The 17095-nt window shown below is 39.4% G+C and overlaps 1 protein-coding gene across 1 annotated transcript in view; it reads right to left on the bottom strand.

Annotated features, from left to right (window-relative positions):
• The window catches only part of LOC147361150 (ankyrin repeat domain-containing protein 26-like), a 78704-nt gene that overhangs the window by 14246 nt on the left and 47363 nt on the right, over positions 1-17095 (bottom strand). Inside the window, exons 14-22 of the mRNA XM_086334751.1 lie at positions 15091-15173; positions 11537-11688; positions 11199-11258; positions 9923-10093; positions 8150-8183; positions 7739-7874; positions 5831-6044; positions 4938-5121; positions 885-1820 (exon numbers count right to left, since the gene is read on the bottom strand). Coding sequence (XP_086190877.1) covers positions 885-1820; positions 4938-5121; positions 5831-6044; positions 7739-7874; positions 8150-8183; positions 9923-10093; positions 11199-11258; positions 11537-11688; positions 15091-15173 — 1970 coding nt within the window. The remainder of the gene's footprint in view (positions 1-884; positions 1821-4937; positions 5122-5830; positions 6045-7738; positions 7875-8149; positions 8184-9922; positions 10094-11198; positions 11259-11536; positions 11689-15090; positions 15174-17095) is intronic.

Consider the following 17095-nt stretch of genomic DNA (forward strand, 5'->3'; position numbering starts at 1 on the left):
TGCCTCTGGACCTCAGCCCCTACAGCCCTCTCCCTGACTCACTCCATTCCTGCTGCTCTCAAATCCTGCCACCCTTCATTTTTATTGGGCAATCTGGTATTCAGATGATAGTAATTGATCCTTAAAATAAGAATTGTGAGCAAATTGTAAACATGTTCTAAGTTAATAGCATAAATAGCAGTGGGAAGATTAGAACAAGAAGAGTTTGGTTAAAGCTCATCACTTGAGTCCCAGATTATGATTAATGACAAGTATATTTAAATGACTTGCCAATGAATTATCAATTAGTGACAATTCTTTAAAGAATTGAGAGGCCATAAGAATAAACGATTCAAGACTGAAATGTTCTCCAAATTAATTCAAATTTACATGAATAAAATTAAAATTATACCAACAACTATGACAAAAAGGTATGACAAGCTACTGGAACCAAAGTACTATATATAAGTGATACCATCTGGGAAACGTGCAATTGACTGTCAAGGTAATCCATGTAACCGAAGCTTAATTTCAGATTATTCATTTTAGGTTTGAGCATTTCTTTTGTCTGCTTCATCATTTTACCAACATGTGGTAACATAAAGATTAAAATTATTATCTTAATAGTAAAAGATTAAATTACTAATACCTGTCTATATTAAAAATTTAGAACTGAATCTCTTAACATTTCACAAGCAACACGATGTCTACACTCAAAGTGAAGCATCTCTTGGGTCTAATTTTTATTTGCTGGATACAAGGTGTGCTTTTAGGCTTGTTTAAAGACCATATATTCACAGCCTGTGTATTTTTTCATTCACCTAGATACAGCATTTAGCCAGGATCAAGAATCATTTTGAATTTTCTTTCAGGAAGTCTGAGAATTCCTTCTTCTGGATACTTACTTCTCCTTCTGCTTTCTCATCTTCATACTGACAAGGTCTCTCTTCTAAAGGATTCCACTCGTTGACTAACTCCTTGTCTTTTTCCATCACCATCAGACCTTGTTTCTCAATTTCAGCATGGACTTGCTTCACGATCTGCTGCATCTCGTCATGGATGCTAATGACTGTCTTCTCTTTACTGTCGGCTCCACTTTGTGCATCACCCACCTGCTGTCGGAGCAACATGTTTTCACTCTGGAGTTGAGATAATCTCTCCTCTAAGGATTCCTGCTTTTTAAGGTATTCATTCACTTTGCCTTGTTTGTTCTGATACTTGTGTTCAATTTCCTGCTTTTGACACTCTGCTTGGCTTGGGTCTCTCTGGACACATTCTAACATCGAAGTCTTTTCTCTGAGATCATCTCTCGTCTGATGCAGCTTGATTTTTAGCTTATTGAATTGACTTTCCACTTCAGAAAGTTGCTGGGAAGCCGTCTCACTGTTACTTCTCAGCTTAGTCACATCCAACTTCATTTGGTCCTGCAAGCATAACCTCTCGTCGTTTGCTTTCTGGAAGGCAAGCTCCAGGTCTCTTTGTGATGTCTGACCTTGATCATGATCATGTGTGGCAGCAGCCAGTCTAGAACGGTAGGATTCCACTTCTGTTTCCAGTGCCTGTTTGCTTTGTTTATTGTTCTCCAGCTCAGATTTGAGCATTGTATTCTCAGCTATCAGGACATTAAGCTGACCAGTATACTGGAATATAGTCTCTGTTAATATTTCCTCTTTTGATTTCATTGCCTTTTGAAGATTTTCAATATCCTCAAAATATTTCTTCTCCTTTTCCTGCTTCTGATTTTTTACTGCGTCTATTTTCAGTCTTAGGCTGGCAATTTCATCCTGCAGCATGTGGTTTTTGTGTAACAGATCTTTTGCTTTTCTCCCACTATCAGAAACCTAAGTGAAACAAAGGAGACTTTTAGTTAGTACTCAATAAAATGACGTTTCATTATTTCTTCCAAAATGAAACACTAACCTGTATGTTTATACAGTGAAAAGATTGCAACAAGTGGCTCTCCAACCAGAAAAATAAGGTTTGATACAAACCTCAAACTTCATACAAGCAGAAACTTCCAAAGGTTCAAAAACTTAATTGAAGACAATGAATCCATGAAAGGAAAAAGAAATCCCAAGCGACTTTTCAAGAAGCTCAAAACTGAAAAGGCTTTTCTCTGAACCACAATGAACCCAGAAGGCTTACAATAAAAGATTTATAGATTTGACTACACTTAAAACTTGCATCTGATGTGGAATATTTATACAATGCAAAACTACTAAGCCATGAAAAAGAATGAAATAATGCTACTTGTATCAACAGAGATGGACCTAGACATTATCACACTATGGGAGGTAAGTCAGACAAAGACAAATCTTATATCATACTGCTTATGTGCGGAATCTAAAATGAACTTATTTCCAAAACAGAAAGAGACTCACAAACATAGAAAACAAACTTATGGTCACCATGGGGGAATGGAGGGAAGGGGAAGGGATAAATAGGGAGGTTGGCTTTAACATATACCATTATATATAGACAAGTGTACATAAAATAACCAATAAGGATCTACTGTACAACATTAGGAACTACACTTAATATTCTACAAGAAGGATCTGAAAAGGAATATGCATGTGTGATGTGTGTGTATGCAAAGAGTCATGTCCAACTCTTTGCAACCTCACAGACTGTAGCCCGCCAGGCACCTCTGTCCATGGAATTCCCCAAGCAAGAATACTGGACAGGGCAGCCATTTCCTTCTCCAGGGGATCTTCCCAACCTAAGAATCGAACCCAGGTCTCCTGCTTTGCACGTGGATTCTTTACTGTCTGAGCCAGCAGCGAAGCCCCATTTATATAATACACACACATGTACATATATGTCTGAATCACTGTGCTGTATACCTGAAACTAATGCAATATTGTAAATCAACTGTGATTCGATAAACACCACCACTCGCTACCTTTAAAAACACTGCATCTAATACCTCCTATACAGCTACTTCACAGCAAAAGCCTTAGCTCTATATATATTTAAATAGACTATATTTTGTACAGAAATTGTTTTCTTGAGAATATGCTACCTCTCTAACATTTTAATAGGCAATTACAGACTTATGCCTTTTGACAACTGTACTAAGCACTTCTACAAACCTCAACTAACTCATTAGCTATAATGATTCTGGAAAGGAAGACGTTAAAACTATATAAGTAAGCTGTAGGCTTTTCACCAGGTCTTCTGACTGTGTTAGTCCTCTTACATCAAATCACAGTTACTTCTCTAGTACAAACATATCAATACAAAATAATCCTCCTATGTCATTCATGATATATACACTAATGGTAAATAAGGTAAAATTTAGAGAGCTCTTCTTAGAGAATCATGAGATTCTTTGCTGCTGCAATAACTTTCATTCTCTCTTCATGCTGTTTAAAATACTAAGATGGGGGAAATACAATGAGAAACACAATTATCACTAAATGTACACTATGGCATATGTATCACTGTTTTCAAAAGTTCCTTGTACTGACACAGGACACTACACAGAGCAGAGGGTTCATTTTCTACAAGTACAAGAATGACTTCCAAAGTGTGGTCTCTGAACTGCCTATAGATTTCCTCCTTACCTTCAGTGGAAGTGATAAACTAACATAATCATCTATCAAGGAAGGGAAATCACTACCAAATACCAGAATACCTACTATTAGTAACAAGAGTTTTTGATTTTCATTCCCTTGTTGGGAGGGGGACTTTTAAAACTGTATTCTAAAACTTGTTAAAGTGTTCAAAAGTGTTTTTACAACTGATGTTGCAGCTTTTACAAACTGAAAAACTGTAAATGATGTGAAAGTGTCACTGACAGGATATTGGTTAAAGAAATGACAGTGGAGCCAAGAACGGACTCTGATTCAGGCACTGAAGATGATGACATGCATGGAGGGACAGACACGCTCACCCCAAAGCAGAGGGACTTGGTCGGGTAGCACAGTCGATGGGGGCGCACCCGTGGTCTGCCTGGACTAAACCACAATCAGGGTCCCGACTCCTTTGAGACAGTCGTGAAGGATCTGAGATCAATTCCTATGGAAAATATTGAAGGCCTCTCCTTGGACGAGGCCATTGTATGTCCCTACCTGACTGAGGTAGACAAATGGATTTGAATTACAAATAGTACTTTCCCCAGCTCTCCCTGAGAGGTTTTCGTTGTGGGAGATCTGCTGCTAGGACCTCAGGGATGGGACCCGGTCCGTGTCTGAGAGGGATATCGGCTGGGGAGTGAATTCCTCTGCTTGAGATGCCACTCGACAACTCTTCAGAATGAAGGACAATCAACTTCGAGAGTGTTTGGTTTCTACCAATTGCTGGAAAAAAATTCCATGGGGAGCATTCCTGCACTTCTAGAGGATGCCAGTTAACACCTGTCCTTGAGGACTCCGCTGTGAGGGAGAACCCAGCTGGGAAAGCTGGAGCCAGCTCTGAGCTGTTCACAGGGCAGGTGGCCTGGAGGGCTGACAGGCACAGAGGGAGGGGGTCCACGACTCTCAGCCACCTGCCGGATTGAAGGCCAGAGGTAACTTGATGTAAAATTAGGCACCATCTTCCCTCCCCATGCCCCTTCTCTTCTAGACCTATTCACTCGCCAATGGTCCCTCAAAGCAGAAGGATCTGTCACCTGAGGCGAGTGGAGAGCTTAGCCTCCAGTTTCTACACCAATCTCAACCCTGTGGTTTCTCAGTAACTATTGTGTGAGCTACTGATGTGACCTCTTCCTCTCTCTGCTCGAAAAACTGCACCCAGCATTTCAGGATTATAGAATTCTTATTTCTGGCCTTGTTACTTGGGGAATTTTGAATTTCTTTGCTTTTATTTTTAAAAAGTAACCTAAAATTTCCTCTAACACTAAATAAATGGCACAATACTCAGTAAAATGGTACTTTTCCAACATAAAGGGGGACATTATAAATAATATTGATGATATAGTGTTAGAAATTTGAAATTTTCACCACAGATTACTCTACCTGATTCCCATTATTTCTCACAGTCTTCAGTTCCTTTTTGAGTGTTTGGAGAGTGAATTCTAGTTGCTGTTTCATTTCAATTTCTTTCCTATATTCATCTTCTTTTCTTCTTAACTCCTCCCTCATTTTTTCATATAACATATTAGAATTTCTTCTATTCCCTTCTTCTTGCTTTAAGGTGAATCTGAAAAATTTAGAGAGCTCTTCTTAGAAAATCATGGGATTATTCACTCTTGCTGCAATAAATTTTGTTCCCTCTTCACAATGTTTAAAATAATAAAAATGGGGGGAATACAATGAAAAACACTAAATAATGATCACTGTTTTCATACACAGGGTTAAGAATCAAATTGCATGAAACTTTGTTTTTATTTTGTCTTGAGAAAAATGGCTACTTCATACATCTGTGGGTGGGAATGTAAAGTAATATAAACTTTTTGAAGAACAGTTTAGAAATATAGATCACAAACATTTTGAAAACTTCTCATACTTTAACCAAATAAGACAATACTATTAAAGAATAATGTATTCAAAATATATTAAAAAGGCAGAAATGAATTGATAGAAAAGATGTTCCTGGCAGTATTAAATACAACACAGAAAAGTGAAAAACAACTGAAAGTTAATTTGGTAAATAACTAATGGGATTTCCATTATGGTGGACTCCTGTATGGTCATGAAAATGATGATTTGGAAAAATATACATTAAGTTATTAGACGCATTCACTGTTAAGAACCTGCTATATCATTTCCAAGAATTTCACACTCCACAATACATTTTCTCTCCTGTAAAATCCAAGAGGATAAGTTAGTCCTTATAGAACACTGACATCTATGCAGTATTAAACAAAACAACAGTTCAAGTATTTCTTTAAAAGCGAGATGTACAGTACCTCAAGCTGCTGAGCTCTTGTTCCCACATTGCTTTCTGATGCTCTAACTGTGATTTTACTTCTTTGCTTTCTGACAGCTCTTTTTGTAGCCCACGAACCTTACTTTTCATTTTGTGATTTTTCTCTCTAAGTAGTTCACAGTGGCTTCTTTGAAAAGCTACTAATCTTTCACAGGAAAAAACTGCATCCCAAATTTTCAACAAGCTACCAGAATCTGCATGATGAACAAAACAAAGATAGAAACAAACAAACAAAAAAATTATGTGAGTAATTTTTGAATATAAAGAACTGTGCCTTTCAGTTACTCATCCAGGCAATGAACAAATATTCTTTATAATGTGGAAGACATTATTCTAGGATCTGAAGATAAAACAGACGCCCCTGGCTCTTGTTTAGCTTGAAGTCTAGTACAAGAGAAAGACAAATCAAATGATTGTGACCTCACATAGATACTCTAAGAAAAGAGAGTTCTATGATCACATAACAGAACTTGACACAGACTGGGTCCAGGAAAGATTTCCCTGGGGAAGAGCTGTCAGACTGAGAAATGAAGGACGAGCAGGAAGTAGGGATCAGAGTAGGAGGAACAACCCTGTGGACAGTCTCCAGCTGCCATATGTTTTTAACCAAGACAGAGTGAACAGCTACTGATTTACCTTCCTGAGTGGAGTGAGCAAAAACAACACTGACAAAATACATTAAACAATGATTTCATGACAAAGGACTTCAGGGAATGAAGGACAATGATCCCGGAAACACACCAGGTTAGCCTAAGGAACGCCCCAGCTCACCGCCTGGAGAGAATTTCTAGGCCCCAACATGGGGAGAAGGAACAGAAGCTGAGTCAACCAGACTCCCTGACAGGAGGTAATGAAGCTGACAGTCTGGTGAAACCAAAGTGGGCAGAGATCACAGATAAGAACCGGGAGAGGAGATAGTGGGACAGAGAGAAAAAGGACCCTGGAGATCTGAGGAGGAGCCCCTCAGGTATTCAGCAGAGGAATGAACAGTGCCCATCTGAGAGAAACCACCTGAGACCAGGAGAAACCATCTGAAAAGACTACAGGAACCCGTGACTGGTGCTCACTCAGTCTCAGGAATTCTATTCTCATGAGCCAGGCTGGAAAAACTCCTAGGTACCAGCAGAATGAACAGGGTAGTCAGCAAGGTCTGGCCTCCAAGGCAGGAAATAATCAGCCGTAGCCCCAGGGCCCCTCTGGATGCACCTAACACATCATGAGAAGCAAGAGCACAGAAGGATCTCTGGAAAACTCTCAATATTTGGAAACTAAGTCACACGGATCTAAATAACCCTTGGATCAAAGAGGTAATGAAAAGAGAAAATAACAAAGTATTTTGAACTGAAAGAAAATGAAAACGTTAAGACCAGCAGACATTTTAGGGAACTGACAAGCTGATTCTAGAATTCATGTAGAAAGAAGGGTGAAAACTCAAACCAGATGGAACCACACAATTGTGACCTTTAACCACGCAGCAAAGAGAGGCAACAGTTGGGCTTGAAGCAAGGGGGTGGCATCATGAGACCTGAATGTTTACAAATAGGCAATAATTACAGTTGCTGTGCAGACCGAGGTTCTGCCAGGTGGAGTGGCAGGGAAAGAAGTCCTGAGAGTATTTCAGTGACTCTAGGAGGAAAATGATGCTGACCTGACCGTGGGTGGGGGCACAGGAAAGAAGAGTCAACAGAAGGTACAGTGAGTGAGAAGGATCATAGGCGTGTGGCTCAGAGTATACACTCACGTTCATGCCCTTTTAAAGCAAAACAAACTTCTGGGATGCACAGCACCGTAGCATATCCCTGGCTCTAGAGCAGACTGACAAGGTGTGCATATATCACTCCTCGACGCACAGACAGGCTTTCCGTTAACATTTACACTGCGGGCCTACCTTTACGCCCCACGTCGAGAGGTTCTACTTCCAACGAGGAATTCGTAGAGTAAAGCCCATCGCCATCCTCAGAAACAGTCTCAGACGACTGAGTTAAGTCATCCAGGTCATTCACGTAATTAATTTGTTCTTTGACCTACACGTAAACAATACTGTTTCACAATGTCCTTAAAATATGCATAAATATACCAAGTGTACAGAAGTAATAAAACTCTGTACAAAACAAAAACAGACATTTCTTAAAAGAAGAGATTTTTATCAAAAGCATAACTTTAGCAACAGTGTTTCTGAATGATGTGTTCAAGGTAAACTTCTCTACAACAAAGGAAGATTTCCTATTTTACCACTACTCCTGTGACAGAGCATTTTCGACAAGGATAATGTTTTTGAAAGTTCATTTTTTTACTATACCTTCTTCTTTCCATACGGTGTTTTCCTTGCAGGCCTAAAAGAACAAATGATTCTTTTCAGGCTAGTATTAAATATTCAAAAATACAAACAATACCTAAACTTTTTCATATAAACTCTTTGCATTGGCAAGTAATTGTCTATAAAGGATGCAGAAATAAATAAGAGCAGCATTAAAGGACACAGAAAATATATCAGTAATATTAATAAAGTATTAAAGTTAGATCCAAGGAAAAGGAAAAACATAAAGTTACTTGCGTTGTATGATAGGAAACTATACCAGTGTTTTTGCACCTGTCCTTTTCCATAAGAGCTAACTTTTATGGCAATACAACCTATCTGGGAGGTATTCCTTCAGTCCTTCTAAGAAAGAAACCCATTTGAATAACCAAGCTATTAGCTTTTGAGGACGTCGTATGCATCAGCCATGCATTATTAGAAGCACTTGCCATGTCCTAAAGGCATTTTCATCCCCACAGTCATTCTGGGAGATGGGTACAGGAAGAAATGGAGCACACAAAGGCTGAGGAACATGCCCAGGCCCACTCAGCATGTCACCAACAGACCCAGAATTCAAACCCAGGAAGTCTGGCTTCAACACGGCTCTTCCAAAATATGCTGAGAAAATAATATCGAAAAGCCTTTTTAAGTAATATGATAGCAAATGAATCTATAGGATTATTTCAGATCTAGTTATAGCTATAAATAATGATTTCTGAATCTTAAAACATATTTCTCAAAAATTAAAGACTTCAGAGGTAGGCAAGCCTGCAAATCTACTGTCAATACAGTTTTGTTTTCTGTAAAGAAATTCATCAATAGGCCTTCATTCACCCATTCTGCTGTTTCTTCATGCATCTGACATACATGTATTGAGCACACAATACGTGTTAATGACATGCTTAGTAAAGGAAGCACGGGTTCTGTCATTTAGATCTTTGTCGTGCAAAAGGAATAATTTGTGAAAGACTGCTAATAATGTTTTTCTATTGAATATAAACAAAATCTTCCCCTTTTCCCTGGAATCTATAAACAACTATGAAGTTAATATGATGTGATGTTTCAGAGCACCTTACAAAATCATAGCTACTCACCATGTTACTATCAACTAGAATCATCAAGGAATGACCATATCCTATTCAGTATAGCCTAAGTGTGTGTAAATTCACAATTATGTAATTTTTGAAAATCCATATATGATAGAATTAACTTAAGCAATCATCTGCATATTCCATTACATAGGAATACTACACTTCGGAACCAATGAACAAGCCCTTACCATAAAACTATACATGAACAGAAGTATTACGTACAATTAGTTTACTGTAATAGTTTAAAGATAATGTCATACAATCAATAAGCTTTCTAGTATTGGAAAAGCAAACAAGACTAAACTAAATAACACGCCCTCTGCTGGCTCATTTCCAAGAGCATACATACTCGAGAAGCTCCCTTCTTAACATAAAACAAGAAACACCTGTGAACTCCACATTCCTCTTCAGTTACCATCCAGTTCTTCATTGCCTGTCCCAATAATATTCCCTACTGAATGTTTTCGTGTATTCGTTACAGTCCAGCTTCCAAGGGGACTATTTACTGAAATGACTTCCGGCCAAAGGCACTGGTCCTCACCTCAACCTTTCAGCAGTGTTCGTCCACTAGAGTTGAGCAATCTCTTGTCTTGGCCTGAGCACTGTATAATGCTGCTGTATTTCCAGAAGAAGTATTCAGTGCTAACATTTCTTCCCCTACAAACAAGGAATCTGGAGAATGTACCTGTCATCACCCTGATCCACTTCCCTTAAAGTGCCGCCATCATTCACGTGCAGCAGACCACCAGTCAGTGAATCGGTCTTTTCAAATATTGGTGCAATCACACGTTCTTCCGGTGTCCATTTGTCATCGTTCTTTTTCTTTACTCCCTTCCTGTGCACACCAGGATCGCTACTTTAAAAAGTCCACAAAAAAGCCAATGTTTTCTAATAATTCAACTGATAAAGAATAAAAAAACAATTCTTATAAAATTCCAACTCTTACCCATCTTATTAATTCACAAAACAGTTATAGAGTACCAACCATATGCAAGAAAACAAATTCCTCCTTCAAACACAGATATGATTATGATACAATATGATATATAAAAGTTGACATATGAAAGTGATAAGTGAAATAAGGAAGGATTTGCAGAAGAAGTGAAGAGAGGGGGTCATGAGAAACAGAAAAGGGAGAAAATCATTCTACTTGGAGATTCGAGTGTGAGCACAAACATCAGGCACAGGGCATCTGGGTTGTTTCCGAGGAACCTGCAAGGAAGAGCACAAAATACATGGAAGAAAGGAGAGAGATGCATCTGGAAAGACACTGAGAAGAACCTCAAGGGCTAGACTGCAAACCTGGAGTCCCCTGGCTAAGCGCCTTGACTCTTAGACGTGGGAGCCATAAGTAGATTTACACTATATTTTTTATTTTGCTACTAAATATAATAATGGTGAATTTAGGGACTTCCCTGGTGGTCCAGTGCTTAGGAGTCCACCTGGCAATAAAGGGGGCAGGCGTTCCAGTCCTGGTCGGGAGATCCCGCATGCCATGGGGCAACTAACCGTGTTCCACGGCTACTGAGGCCAGCACCCGAGAGCCCAGGCTCAGCATCAAGAGAAGCCACCACACTGAGAAGCCCAAGCACTGCGGCGGCAAAGACCCAGGGTAGCCAAAAATAAATGAAAAAGAGAATTCACAGAAAAAAGCCACACTTAATTTAGGTGGTATGTTAAGTGACATGAGGCACACATACCATGAAAGAAGAAACCACGGAAATATTTGGCCAGGGGAGGAGAGCTCACTTTTAAACCACCCGCATGATGCGGCGACAGCAGCCTCATGGCTGAAAGACCGACGCCTCATGGGCTCTCCCGCCACCATCAGCAATCTGGCCTCCTCCATGGACACACTCAAAGTGCTAGGAGAGAAAAGCCTGCCAGCCAAGGGACTCTTTCCAGAAAAGCTGTCTTTCAGAAATGAAAGAGAAATAAAAACCGTCCCAGACAAAGCAAACCTGAGGGAGCTCATCACCACTAGTCCCGCCTCATGAGAAACGCTGAGAGGAGCCCTCAGACTGAAATGAAAGGATGCTCATTAGTGACAAAACACATTTAAATATACAACACACTGATTAAGGCAAATAAGCAGTCAAATCCAGAATACTCTAATATGTACCATGGTGGCATGTTAACAAAGGAACTCTAGTAATAAGGCTAAAGGACAAGAGTATTAAAAATAACCATATCTCTAGTAAAATATAAAATCTGTACATCACAAACATTAGCTCAAGTTAGAAATTATTTTATAGGAACATAAGAAGGGACGTGCTGTTAAATATTGATACAGGATTACCTATCAGAACCCTCATTCTGCATAGCAGGAAACTCCTGGTTGCTCTTTCCTCCACGCTTTCTCTGCTGAAACGATCCACTCTCATCAGCAGCATCGCATACGTCCTCTAATACTTCCACTTCACTGCTTTTGTGCTTCTTTTCTTCTTCAACCTTTAATGGAAGTTTGACACTAAGAATAATTGCTGTGTATTGATTATAAAGATCTTTGTTTTCAATTTTATTATTTGACTCAGTGCTCGCCCTGAACTTAAGTGATAAAAATATTTTTGTGTTTATTTTAATTTTATCACTTACAAGTCACTGAAATCTTTGTAAAATCTGCTCCTTTCTGTTTGAGGAAAAGAATCAAAATTCCCAAAATTTCAAAAATGGCGTTCTTAATAAGATGCAATTATTCATATTCAGTTTTCCCCATCTGACTGGCAGAGACAGAGAAATAAAAAGACAAAGACACAAAATCTGTCCTCTTTGGTCTTTACCACCTGGATTTTCCATTAAACAGCCGGATGGAGAGGATGTGACACCTTCGCGCCTCAGAAAGGAAACATTCTTCTCTCTTCACTAAAGCTATTCTTTCCCCTCTGCCTTTTATAATTCTTTTTTCACTTGGATCCGGGAGATAGCAAAAAAGTGATGGTGTTCACTACATTAAATGAACCAGAGTTTACCAAAACACAAGGAGCAGAATGAAACTGAGGAGTTGTTAGTTAGTGTGGAATTCTGGAATATAAGTAATGCTTCCAAATTCCACATGCAATAACCGTCAAACCTTACAGCTAGAGGGTATAGATATAATTACCTAGTAGAGAAGGAAATGGCAACCCACTCCAGTGTTCTTGTTTGGAGAATCCTAGGGATGGGGGAGCCTGCTGGGCTGCCATCTATGGGGTCGCACAGAGTCAGACACGACTGAAGCGACTTAGCAGTAGCAGCAGCAGCATTGCCCCCACTATTTACCAAAAACAGCAATAATATCAAAAAATGTTCAAGGTTTTGTTTAAGGCCTCTAAACTGGCACTCCCTAGCATTTTATGGCACCAAAAGAGATGATACAATTCTGGAACATTGAATGTTATGTATTACCAAATGAATTCATCAGATTAATCAGGTAAGTTAAAAGCATGACTTTGGCACAGTAACTCAGTGCCTAAGTTGTGGGTAGGGATCATCTCCTTTTTTTTTTTTTTTAACAGGAGAACACATGGAGTTGGTTTTTTTTGGTTTTTTTTGTTTTTTTTTTTTGTCTTTTTGTCTGTTGTTCAAACTCAGTCAAAGCACCTCTTACACAAAAGAGCAAAAACAATTTTTCAAAACCTATTACTGAAGAAGAAAAATCTCACAGCATCTCAGAACTCAGTCTTCTCCTTTGTAGGTAAACACTTAATTTTTTTTTTTTTTTTCCTTTTTTGCTCAGGGTTTATACTACCTATGGGCTGCCCTGGTGGCTCAAACATTAAAGAATCCACCTTCAATGTGGGAAACCTGGGTTTGATCCCTGGGTTAGGAAGATCCCCTGGAGAAGGGAACAGCTAGCCATTCTGGTATTCTTTCTGGCCTGGGGAATTCCATGGACAGAGGAGCCTGGCAGGCTACAGTCCAAGGGTTTGCAAAGAGTTGGACCTGACTGAGCAACTTTCACACACACACACACACACACACACACACACACACAACCTATGTAACAAAATCACACATGTCAAAACTTCTACATTTTAGTAAACAACATAATGGAAAGGTCTGTCTCAAAAGACACATTTGAGAGTGCTGATTAAAGCATATGTGGGAGCACAGGTATTTGTTATTAAAAAGATCCTGAAGCGGCCATGCTGGAAATCTAAGTGCCCAGCGATTGCAGAAAGCAGAGAAGATCACACGTATTCAACCACAATGAAGAGATTAGAGGGAACACATGTTCATGTCCCATCTCTCAGTGAGTGCTTTCTTCCCATTCTATGGAAATATAACATATTTAACCCAACAGAGTTAAAGGGGAAAAAAAGGCACAAAACCCTAGCTGATTTTTCTTCTTAAGCAATTTCCTTGGTGCTTATTCTGGCTCAGAAGACCACGTGGTACATAGCTAAATGAGTTTCCCAGTCCATATGAAGACTGCTGCTACTGCTAAGTCGCTTCAGTCATGTACGACTCTGTGACCCCATAGACGGCAGCCACCAGGCTCCCCTGTCCCTGGGATTCTCCAGGCAAGAACACTGGAGTGGGTTGCCATTTCCTTCTCCAATGCATGAAAGTGAAAAGTGAAAGTGAAGTCGTTCGGTCGTGTCCGACTTTTAGCGACCCCATGGACTGCAGCCTACCAGGCTCCTCAGCCCATGGGATTTTCCAGGCAAGAGTACTGGAGTGGGGTGCCATTGCCTTCTCCGATATGAAGACTGATGGAGAACAATTAGATATTAGAATTGACTGAAGGACAAAAGCCATGAAAATAGTTTCCTGAATTCCTGTTATTGAGATAATAATCAATTTCTACACAATTACCTCTTTGGATGACCCCACTTTATTTGCTAGTAGAAAATCAAAAGGGATCACATCATCAAGAAAGAGAAAAACCAAAACAAGAATAAATGAGCCTGCATCTCTTTTGGAAGTTGAATTTTCTCTTTTTCCAGAACCAGCAACTCTACTTGTAACATGTCTATTTCCTCCTTAAACCTCTGTATATCCTTCTCTAATCCTTCATTTACATACACTGCAGATGCGCCATGACTATTAGGTGGAGAAGAATTCCCATTTTCTAATTCGGGTTCCATGGTTTTATTGTCACTAGGGCTGCAATTATCTGCATGCAGTGGCTTCTGGAACCAGTCCTGTATTGCTTTATTTTTCAGATCAGCATTTTAACAACAGCAAGGGGAACGTGAATTTTTATTTGAATTATATGTTTCATCTTACCAGAGTAGACAAGCCACAGACTAGACTGACATGCCTGTCCCATGTCTAATTTCTGATTAGTGGGATCTTGCCTCATATTTTGTGACATTTGCATATCAATCTCTTGGTCTTTCACTTCGAATGTAACTACTGGCTCCCCTACTTTTTTATTTTCTGTATCTTTATAAAAACTCTGCTCAATTTTCATAAACACATGTTCAATGTCTAGTTGATAATTTTCAAAGTCTACTTTATTTTCAGGGAAATGAAGCTTTGAAGATGAACGACAAGTCTATCCAAGGGACCCAGAATTTACAGACCACAGAAAAACATTTTTGAGACTGGGTTCTTTTTGTTCAGGAAATGCTTGGAATACTAGTGAGACAGATACTCCAAATGCATCTTTTTCTTCACAATCAGGTATATTATTTGTGAGATTAGGAGATATTTCCTTTTGGTTTGTTCCTTCTTAAGGCTTATCACATAGTGGATCTTCCTCATGAGAAGCAGTAATTTGGTATTCCTCACAAAATTTCACTGAACTTCCACTTTAACTCATTTGTGATGGGTTTTAACTTATCTTTCCATTCTAATTTGCCTTGTTTGATACACTTTTTCTTATACAGCACTACACCAGAAATTGAAATTTACAGTTTTACATACCTGTGCATGGTTATTCTCATCTTCATCAAGTTTTCCTTGTTTTTCCTCTGTTATCATTTCCAAGTCTAGTTCTCTTGACAGATCTGCATGTTTAGTTAAAATTACTTAGAATGTTTAGATAAAAGACATAATCCTCATTTAAAACATAGATCTAAAATATTGTATGGAATGACAGATTAAATCAATCTTAATCTTCAGCTGAATATTTACTTCTTTAAGAACTACTTCCAATGACCTAAAAACTTCCACAAACCATTTGGGAAATACCAGATGTCACCAGGTTACAGGCACACAAACAGCTCAAAGATTCAGTCACAGATTGATCCAAACATCAGTGAACAAAACAATCAGAAACCAAACAAAATACAGGACAGACATATAAAGTCACCATATATTCTCTTCTCTACTTCATAACAGACCTTTTTAACAATGTGCCAAGCATCAACTGCAACATTATTCATGGTTTACAAAATTCCTCTTACTTTTTAGCTTTTATCAGTTCCTTCATCTGAAAGGCTTCCCTCTACTCTTCTGACAAATTACTTTTCATCTTTTAACGCTCAACCTGCTTTGTGAAGTTGTCTTTAATTACTGCCATCTTTCCCCTGATAAAGAGGTATGCCTTTCCTTGTAGCTACCTTAGTACTTTAAAGATTTTTCTAGTGTATCTTTCTAGATTTTCCTACTGATAGATATAGATCTGGACTGTAAATTATTTCTTTACATGTCTCTCCTCTTGGCTCCTAGACTGCAGAGGACAAGCTCTTAAAAGTCACCTCAGTATATACAGCATTTTTTTAAATTTATTTTTTTATTGAAGGATAACTGCTTTACAGAATTTTGTTGTTTTCTGCCAAACCCCAACATGAATGAGCCATAGGTACACATATATCGCCCCTTTTGAACCTCCTTCTCATCTCCCTCCCCATCCCACCCCTCTAGGTTGATACAGAGCCCCAGTTTCTCTTATTCGATCATTATTTCTCAGGTTTCCGCTCAGTACTAGACACCGGAGTTTAATGAAAAATGTAGAAAAAGGTGTCAGGGATGGCTTTTCTAGAGATAATGCCTGAGTGCAGACTTACACAGTTCAAGGGAACAGAGGGCACGAGAGGGAGAGCATTTCAGGCTGTAGCAAGATGGGGAGAGAAGCACACACACTACAGGGTAGATATCTGTCCAAAGTGAAGGGATGGGACTGACGAAGGTCATGGCATCTGGTCCCATCACTTCGTGGCAAAGAGATAGGAAACAATGAGAACAGAAATAGACTTTATTCTCTTGGGCTCCAAAAGAAATGCAGATGGTGACTGCAGTCATGAAATTAAAGGACACTTGCTCATTGGAAAAAAAGGTATGACAGACTTAGCGTATCAAAAAGCAGAGACGTTACTTTGCCGACAAAGTTCCGTCTAGTCAAAGCAAAGGCTTTTCCAGTAGTCATGTATGGATGTGAGAGTTGGACCAAAAAGAAGACTGAGCACCGAAGAACTGATGCTTTTCAACTGTGGTGTTCGAAAAGACTCATGACAGTCCCTTGGACTGCAAGGAGATCCAACCAGTCAATCCTAAACAAAATCAGTTCTGAACATTCATTGGAAAGACTGACACTGGCACTGAAGCTCCAGTACTTTGGCCACTGGATTCGAAGAGCTGACTCATTAGAAACCTGATGCTGGGAAAGGTTGAAGTCGGGAGGAGAAGGGAATGACAGAGGATGAGATGGTTGGATGGCATCACTGACTCCATGAACATGAGTTGAGCAAGCACCGGGAGATGGTGAAGAACAGGGAAGCCTGGTGTGCTGCGGCCCATGGGGCCGCATAGAATCAGACAGGACTGAGCGACTGAACAACAACAGGGACAAGTGATGAGGGCGCCAGCAGCAGTTCAGAATTCTAGAGCAAAGGACTGAAAGGGCTAGGGACAGAGGGTCAGGCAGAAGTCAGACTGTGAGAGTATCAGTGGTGCTTTAAGAGGTCTAGACATTAACGTGACTCAGAGT

The sequence above is a fragment of the Bos grunniens genome, chromosome 13 (genome assembly GCF_055505025.1).
Source record: "Bos grunniens cultivar Pamir isolate PY7600 chromosome 13, Bosgru_T2T1.0, whole genome shotgun sequence".
Classification (NCBI taxonomy): Eukaryota; Metazoa; Chordata; class Mammalia; order Artiodactyla; family Bovidae; genus Bos; species Bos grunniens.